Below are 9,098 nucleotides of genomic sequence, written 5' to 3'. Positions count from 1 at the left end.
GAAGGTGGTCGATTTTGACCGTGGATAGGGCGTAGGCCACTACCTCACGTAGTCGTGGGTTATCGAGATGTACTGTGAAAAAACCTTGGTAAGGGTGTTTACCCTGCTGTAGCTTCTTGTAGAAGCCTGGTCCCTGATTTTTTGTTGTTGCTCTGCGAGGCCGCTCCTGAGCCGGCGGAGAAGCCACCGCTTCCTCCATATGGCCTGTATCAGGCTCGAAATCGTCGTCAGAGTCTTCGACCAGGCTTTCCGTGCCTGAATCCAGTAGCCTGCCATCGGCCTGGTCATCACCAGGCCCCCCCATAGCCTCACCCTCCTCCCCCCCCATCAGCCTCGCAGGGGAGGTGAGCTCTCTCATGGCAGGAGAGTCAGTGGTATAGGGCGCTTGGTCATGGTTTGGTGGGATAGGTGCCTCGGACCGTATATCCTCCACCTCTTCGGCGTCGAAAAAGTCTTCCACGTCTGAGGCCTCAGGTAGTGGAGGTAGTGTTGGTGACGGCGTAGCTTTCGGAGTAGGTAGAATGGTCTGCCCAGGGTCCTTGGCCTTCCCTGTTTCAACTGTTGGAGCACTCTGCTGTGGATCGGGCTCCAGTATGGTGGTAGGTTTGTCATCGAAGGTGACCTTCCTCCCCAAGGATACCGTTCTGTTGGTGACGGCATCTTCTTCTTCGGCTATAGTACTATCAGTAAAGACTGCCTCGTACTCAATATCCATATACTCATCGTCGTCAGGCCTGTAAGAATCGCCTTCGTTGAACTTCACGGCGTTGACCTTCACGACTTTGTCAGTGACTGGGTTCCAGACCCAGTATATTTTGCCGTGTATATCTGCGTAGCCGATAAGCTTTCCTTTCTCCGCCCTGGCGGTGAGCTTATCCGAATTGGCCCGGTAGGCCGGCTTGACGTAGTAATACGCGTCGCAAAAGTACGAGCGTAGGTGCCGAATATACGGCTTCCGCTCGCCCTCGGGCATGTTGAGCCTTGTGGTATACTTCTCGTGAGCACTGATATCTCCCTCGTTGACCCTCGAGGGCAGTAGGTTACCCACGTAAACCACAGACTGCATGACAAATGGGAACAGCTTCTCTGGCACCTTGTAGGCCAGCATGATAGCCCTGGTGCGGTTAAGCGTAGTCCTCGCGGCCCTCTCCACCTTTCCATTCATCCACGGTGAGTGAGGCACGGTCTTGAGGATGGTGATGCCCTCCTGGTCGGCCCAGGCGGCCATGCGGCTGTCGTCAAAGGTCCCAGAGCCCTGGGCAAATTCCGTACCGCCGTCAAGGCCGATGATGCTGATCTTATGCCCGGTTTGGCGCGCGATCTTCGTCTCGAAATCCTTGACCTTATCGAATACCTGCTTTTTCTCCACTGTGAAGTTAATCCACTTGTAGCCACTCCACATATCTACGTATTAGATAGAGTACTTGTAACCCAGATATCCAGGGTTCTTGTGGGTGACGACGTCGATACGGATAAAGTCGAACGGGTTGTTGGTCTACGAAGGGGTCGATGAGCCTAGTTGATCTGTTATCTTTACCATCACGCAGGGCTCGCAGAAAAAGTCATTGCCGACGAGCTTAATACCCGCCTGCGTACAAGCCTTGTAAATATCGTCCTTGTTGGCGTGCATTAGGCGGCGATGCATTACCCGGTAGTTAATAGATACCATCACGGCCTTGATGGGAGTCTTCGCCAGGGATACTTTGCTGAAATCGGCGCCGGGCGTCGTATTCATCTGGTATATGTTGTTATTCCTGGTCAACTCACACACCACCTACTTAGTACCTCTAAGGACCAGGTTGTGGCTCTCCTAGTCCCAGAAGATACCTTCATCGAGTAGCTTGCCCGCCGATATCAGATTGACGGGCGCCTGTGGGTGGTATACCGCTTCCTTGAGCTCCAGGGTAACAGCCTGGCCACTTGAAAGGGTAGATTGCAGCGCTGCGGCACCCTGGTAGCTGCACTTTGTGATATCTCCTGACGACGAAAGGAACCTCTTTTCCTTCCCCTCAGGTAATAAGTGGAGCTCGGTGAACCACTTCAGTTTATTAAATACGAAATCCGCGCATCCGGAGTCGTAGTACACGTGGTCTTTAAATACCTCGACGGCCTGTTGGACTTCAGGGGCATCTACTGAGGAGAGTGCTGCCTCTGGGGGCCGAGACGAAAATCCGATTGGTCATCGTCATGGTAGGTGGGGAGCGATATATTGGCGAAGTTGTTGGACAGCATCAGGGTACTGTGGGCAGGTCGGTCCCTCGAAGACCCAGTATTGGTGACGCCACCAGTATGGCCTTGAAGAGTCCCTGTTGACGAGCCAGTACTCTGCCGCCTCTCTTGCCTATCCGCTTGTGCCTTTACCCTGTGCTCCCAATCCTTTGGAGCCTTGTCAGGGTCACACCACCAACAGGCCTTGCCCTTCGGGTGGTGACGACCACAGCCCATGCAGTGCTGGTTGCCTTTCCTTAAGCCCTTGGTGCATTGGTCGCACTTCTTCGTCGAGGTTGATGATGTGGCAGGTGAGGGTGTAGTCGCGGCCGGGGCCTTGGTGGTCTCGATGGTGATTTTGGAGTGAGCCGGCGTGGTCTCCTCCGTAACGGCCTTGGCGCTATACTCCTGGCAAAGAAGCGACCAGGTCATGGTGCCGTCTTCCATCTTCCTTGCTAGCCGGTCGTACAAATCGGGGTACGCGGTCTTGATGCCGTTCAGGGCAGCCCAGAGGTGAGCCACGTGGCCGATCTTGATTTCCATCGTATCAAGACGACGGCGAAGGACCTCGAGCCGGCTGAAGTAGGCTTGGAATGAGGCGAAGTTGGCACGCTTGAGAGTGAAATACTCCTCCAAAAGCATACCAGCGATGTCGAAAGTGCCGCGCTGTAGGGCTTGGATAATCTTCTGGTATAGACCATAGGCACCAATGCCGTCGGCCTTCCAACCCAGGTTAAGAATTCGTTGTCGGATCTCGGGCTTCTTAACGGAAGCCATCATCAGGTTCTGGATGTCCAGGTTGTTAGTACGCCATTGGTCGAAGGCAGGTGTCCCTTCTTCCGCTGGTGGCTGTATATTAGCCTTGATGTAGTCCTCCAAGCCATGGTACATAAGGGACTGGGTTAACTGAAATTCCCAGCCGGAAAGATCGGTCTCTGAGTTCAGAGCCGGCAAGGCTTGAAAGGTTCGTTGCCTAACCGTAGCGACGGTGTTAGCATTCCCCATAGCTTTCACAAGCTCCAAGAGCTGGGCCATGGTGACGTTAGTGCCAGCCATCTTGAAAGAAAAACTGGTCAAAGAGAAGTCGTAAGAAAGACGCTGTGAGAAAGACGTCGAAAGAAAGACTCAAAGAAAGGCGCCACCTGACTTTGTGGCCGCCAACAGTGGGTTGAATTGACTTGGGCAGAGGGCGAGATGCTTGCTCCGCTATCGGTCTCCTGATAAGGCAGGACAGAGTTCTCGACTGCTGCCGGAAAACAGTAATTTCCCAGCCAAAAGGTCGCAAAATTGGCAGAACCAAGGAAACTTGGCCAGGAGAAGGTTGGCGCCGTAAACCACACTCTTATCGGTGAGGGGTGGTCGGTCGCTTCAACTCTTCGTCAAGATGAGGGTCAGGGTTAAAACCAGGCTTCCGTTGATTGGGAAGTTGGTTAACTCTCTCAACGCCTCCAAAATCGCCGTCGAAAGGTCCAATTGCGTGATATTGGCCTGACAAGGGTCGAAAAGTCGTAAGGTCCGGTGTGGTATTCGGCCTTGCGAGGTCGGGTTGTCGACGAGGGCGTCGACTTCGGTTTGCTTGGTGATTTAAGCGTCAAAAGAGCTCATAACCTGTTGGGCTGGCGACCTAGGAAAGTCACTGGCTGCGAAAATGAGGCTAAAATGGCCAAAAAATGGTAAGCAAATTGGTATTACAGTAGTTGGTTGTTGGTTAAAAAGTAAACAGTAAGAAAATCCAGCCCCAAGAGCAAACCGGTGTGGGTCTGGGAAAACCTGGGCCCTTTGGTGCCCCACACTTCTCCATTCCTCCGCTCTCCCGTGCTGTTGTTCTAGTAAAGATACACAAACTCGTCGTTCTCCAGATCAGTCAAGTCATCAAATGCTCTTTCTCCCACTCTTGCATCGGATCTTGCCACGCTCACGTCCCCTACCCGCGCCGGCTTTCCTCTTCCCACTCGTATCCTTTCCTGCCTCTTGTTGAGTCCAGCCAAAACCCCAACCTGAACCAAAACAATGACAAGCATGGCAGCAAACACCCCCATCGTGGTTCGCAAACCAGGCAGGTAAGCCGGCGCATCTTGAGTCTGAAACAGCAATGGTCCGACGATATTTCCGGTCGAAGACGCAGCATTGTACAAGGACATCACGGCTGCTCGCTTAGTCTGACCTGCTGTGTTGGCCAGTATCCACGATACAACCAGCGTGTTGCAGCCAAAGATGAAAGCAAGACAGTAGAATCCTGCCAAAAGGCCTCCTGTTTGATTCTGACTGCGAGGAAGAGTGTGCAGAGTCGTCAGCCCAGCCAGGATGATGAGGATCATGGCGCACAAGGTCGGGGCTTTAAGTCTCAGCCTCACTGCCCCCCAGGCCGTGAACATGATGACGAAATATTGCATGACGCCAAATGGGATGTTGAGGAGAGTGGTGGTGTATTTATCGTAGCCAAGCCCGGAGAGGATGAGGGGACCAAACGTGACGGTGACCTGAGCCCCGAGGTTGTTTCCCAGTGCCATTCCCAAGAATAACCAAGTTTTGATGTCTAACAAGACTTCTCGTATTTGCTTCCATTTCCAGTTTTCTTTTGTGGAGGATGAGCCTGTTTGGTTGCCTCTTACTCTTTCCAGCGCCCCAATCTTTTGAGACTCGGTTAGGAACCGAGCAGAGTGAATGTCGTTGTCCAGTCTGAGGTAAACAAAAGGGACGGTAATGACTGTGAGTATTCCGGTGGACAAGAAGATCCTGCGCATGTCCGCGAATCAGGGTCAGCGATCCAATGGCTTGGGTTCCTGAAGGGTTGAAAACGCACCATTGCCACCCTCTAAGTCCACCATGTCCCTCCCCGACCCTCCCTAGTCCGAAAGACAACAAAGCTGCAAACACGGTCCCCAACCCATTGGTCCCATACCAGGCCGCCACTCTCAAAGGCTGCTCCCCCCTCGTGTACCAATGCCCAGTAATAACACTAAACAGCGGTAAACACCCCCCCTCAAACACCCCCAAAAAGAACCTCGCAGTCATGAGTTGGGCAAAGTCCCTGCAAAACGGAGTGGCAGTCTGCGCCAGACCCCATCCCAAAACCAAGGCTGGCATCAGCACCCGGTGCGGCACCCTTACGATAAGCCATGAGGAGACAGGCTGGATGACCAGCTGGGCAATCGGAGCGATGGCGCCAACGAGAGAGTACTGGTTGCCGCGCAGGTCAAGGTCCTCGGGCAGGCCAAAGATGGCGCTGAAGCCCAGGACGGTCTTGTCGAGAATTTGGAGGAAATACACCCAGATGAGAAGGGGGAGGATGATGAGGTCTATTTTACGGCGGACGGCGCGGCTCTGGGCGGTGTCAGAGAGGTAAGGGAAGGTAGATGACGAGAACTGAGAGAAGGAGAGTGGACCATACCTCGGCAGCTGTCACCACGGCATTCGCATCACGGTCGATATTTCTCATTATCCCTTCGCTGCTTTCACTGAAACGAGGTAAATAAGGCTCGTTGGAGAGTGAACAAGCCAGCAGGGGTTCGAGCCCTTCGCGTCCAACTTGAAGCTCATCTGCATGACGCGTGGCCCGCCATGGTCGAAGGAAATCGGGAACATGAAACCCCATGACTTCGACAGAGACAGAGCGGGGAATCTCGGATCAGTTGTGTTTCTGTTTCCTGTGGTTCGTCCCGTGATGGGTGATACAGAGTTCCACGGCACGCGATGTGTGAGGGGTGGTTGAAGCTGCGGTCACAGTAAGTTGGGGGTTGGAAATGATTTGGAACACCTGGGCTAGGGTACATGTAGGTAGCTAAGCATGACAACGGCTCCAGAAGAGTGCAGCCAATGCCACAACAAATAAGACACTAAATCAACTTTACCCAAGCTATCTCTAACTTAATGGCTCGGTTCAATTACCAATATTCCCGGTAGAGATTCCAAAAACGGGATTCAGGGGTTCAGGGGGAGTCAAGGGGTCGAGCCAAATGGTAGGGTTAGGGTTTCCCTGACAAGAGACAAACCTGTCCATCAAACTGGCTGAAAATTGTCACTAATGTGTACTGCAGGTGATTCTTTGAGAGGCTTACTTGGGGTCTCGGCAATGTTTACTTGGGAGAACCCCAGGGCTGAAAGAACGGCCTCAGTCAGCAGGATCGTTCAAATTTAGCTGCTTCATAAGCTCAGGTCTGACCCTGTGCCACATCCACCCACGAGCTAGTCAACCACGTCAAAGAGATCCTGGTCTCCCAGACTTATTCCAACGGTTGACTCAATGGTTGTATCCATTCTTACCTGGCTGCGAAGCTACTCACCAATATCTCAAAATTTCGAGAAAATCAAGGCCAGCCCAAGATTTTGGAGGAGGCCTTTGACGAAGCTGTAGGATACAGTCAAGGTAGATAGTATTTGATTTTGCACTCGCACCCTCATCTCTTCCTATTTCCTTGCCCGCCCCCAACGGCAGATAGAAAAAAAGAATGAGTAACAGCAACTACCCTTCCACACGGATTTATGCCAAAGAAACATGAGACGAGGCGTTGGGGCAAAGCCAGCTGATGCTGACGGAATGAGATTGCTTGGTTCAGGGGATTCCAATCAGACACGATTCAGCCGCAACTAAGCCAATACCTAGTGAGGCTGTTACGAAGATGTTTTGAAGAGGCAGGAATGCCAGATTTGGAGAGCATTATATGATCTTTGGAAAGGTGAGGATGAGGTGAGCCATAACTCAAAATAGGTATCATAATGCTTTGTTCATGATGAAAACACAGGTGTTTTGCAAGATAAGGTATATAAGGACACCCTACCGTCATGATTTCTTTCTTCACAGCACCAGCTTCACATCACCTCTAATATCTCGCACCCTTCACCTCACCTATTTGGCACCCACAGTCTTAGACAAATACCTATTACACCTGGTACTTCCCACCTACCTTATCATCAAGATGCAGTCCAAGAACCTTCTTCTCACCGCCACTCTGGCCGCCAGCGCCATAGCCAACGAAGTCATTCTTCGTCAAGCCCAGGACGAAAACCCCGCCCCATCCACCACCCCCATCCCTGACAACAGCCAGCCCGAACCCTCCGGCACCATCTTCACAGAGTCCCAAGCCGTCGTCAGCGACGGCACCCCCGAAACCATCACCATCATCACCACCACACCACCGGGTACCACCCTCTCAACCACGACCTCTGGTGGCGCCACCTGCGGAGCCCTCGTCACCTCCTTCTACTCAGCCTTTCCCACCCCGACAGGCGCGTACTCTACCTACCTCAACTCTGTCATCTCCAAAGGCGACGCCTGTGCCCTCGTGCGCTTCGTCCCTGCCACGGTGTCGTCAGCTGCGGCTGCTTATGAGACCGCGTTGGACAATTACTTTGCTCGTCCTGAGAATTTGGAGAGCATTCTTGATGTTGGAGATTGTTTGGCTGCTACGCCCTCGCTGGCGTTGGCGGGGGCCAACTCGGCCGAGGTCAAGTTCTTGGCCAAGGCTACGGATCTGTCCAAGTGTAAGAGTGCTGCTCCGGGGGTCAGCATAAGGGGGGCGGCGGTGTTGGCTGGGGTGGCGGCTGTTGCTTGTGCTTTTGGAATGATGTGAGAGGGGGAGGTTGATGGGGGGATAATTTGTTGTTTTTTTCGGGAAGTGAGATGTAGAGGTAGACGGTCAATGCATTGATGGCTTCTTCGCACTCGGGTCTTTTGATACGCCTATGAAGCATCTGTCCCTTTATTACCTATAGCATCACCTCCCTTGCGCGCCCCGCTTCCCAAGCGGTAACAATCCCCCCATCACCGCCTCCGTAAACTCCAAATGCTCGAACATACCTGAGATCCAACACAATCTCTCCATTGTGTCCCGCAATGCATCCCTCTCCCCATTCGCCAACAACACCTCCTCCGCTGGAGGCCTCGGCAGTGCAGGCGGTGTTCTCTTGCCTCACTCCCTGGATCTTTTTGGAGATCCCTCACCACCTTCATCAACAACAATCTGCGGTATCGTAGGACTGTTCATCCGGGTTCCCGCGCTGCTGTCCATGGTAATCCCCAGTGTCGGTAAACATAAACTCGGCTCTCGCGGCTTAGAGTGATATATCAGCTGTTCCTCGGGCACCACCACCTCTTGTGCATCGCAGAACGCCTTGGGCTGCTCAGTGGGGATGCAAAGTGATGGTTCCCTCGTCTTGGGAGGTCCCTCCCGTGAAAGTGGCTTTGTCGGGTGATAGCTTGCAGATGGTAGGTACCTTCATCGTCTTCGTCCTCGGTCAGGGAAGAGCTTCTGAGGTCGGGATTGGAAGTCGCGCGGTAGATGGTCCTGCTGGCTCCGATCTAGACAGCCAAGAAAGGCTTCTGCACCGGCAGAGGAAAGCAGCGACTTTTGGTCTCCTCCCTGGGCCTTTCACTCTTGGAAGCTCGCGACAAGACCCGACAGAACACTGGTAGGGCTGCTGTTTCAGTCCCAAGGATGTACCTGTGCCTCTGTGGACTTTGCCATACTCCACCGTCTTGTCAAACAGCTCAGGTGCCATCCACTGAAGCGTCCCAGTCACCGTCTTCCTCTTGTCAGCTCGCTCCTTGACCAAGCCCGCAACTCCAAAATCGCACAGCTGCACTTTGCGCCAAAAGTCCCGTCGGGGTGATGCTGGCTCATGTTCAGATCTGCGCGGTGGATGTTGATGATTTTGATGGTTACCAGCTTGTTCCCGTTGGTGGAAGTCGAGCCGGTTGCATTGTAGACTCTCCCGAATGAGCCCCTTTCCGATCAGCTCCTGCAGGGTGTAAGGTGGTAGGCTCAGTCCGGCACAGACACAGCCTCTAGAAATGGCATTGCAATTTGGCACATGCGGGCTGCTGTTGTTTGGTCAAGGTTCCTTAGGTAGTTGCGCGGCCGTTGCATGTCCGCTCCGAGCCGTCACCGGTA

General features: G+C 53.3%; 2 protein-coding genes across 2 annotated transcripts; one reads left to right on the top strand and one right to left on the bottom strand.

Annotated features, from left to right (window-relative positions):
* Positions 1 to 4,034: 4,034 nt before the first annotated feature.
* Positions 4,035 to 5,647, bottom strand: PODANS_3_420 (uncharacterized protein; the record flags this gene model as incomplete). The annotated part of the gene is made up of 3 exons (XM_001903267.1): positions 4,035 to 4,944; positions 5,012 to 5,532; positions 5,600 to 5,647. 3 exons carry the CDS (start codon positions 5,645 to 5,647, stop codon positions 4,035 to 4,037), a joined length of 1,479 nt encoding a protein of 492 aa, XP_001903302.1.
* A 1,288-nt stretch (positions 5,648 to 6,935) lies between these two features.
* On the top strand, positions 6,936 to 7,778 carry PODANS_3_415 (uncharacterized protein; the record flags this gene model as incomplete). Its single annotated transcript, XM_001903266.1, has 1 exon — positions 6,936 to 7,778. One exon carries the CDS (start codon positions 6,936 to 6,938, stop codon positions 7,776 to 7,778), a length of 843 nt encoding a protein of 280 aa, XP_001903301.1.
* Between the last annotated feature and the right edge of the window lie 1,320 nt (positions 7,779 to 9,098).

The sequence above is a fragment of the Podospora anserina genome, chromosome 3 (assembly GCF_000226545.1).
Source record: "Podospora anserina S mat+ genomic DNA chromosome 3, supercontig 1".
Lineage (NCBI taxonomy): Eukaryota > Fungi > Ascomycota > Sordariomycetes > Sordariales > Podosporaceae > Podospora > Podospora anserina.
The sequence above is the reverse complement of the archived record's forward strand: the minus strand, read 5'-3'. Positions and strand labels throughout refer to the sequence as shown.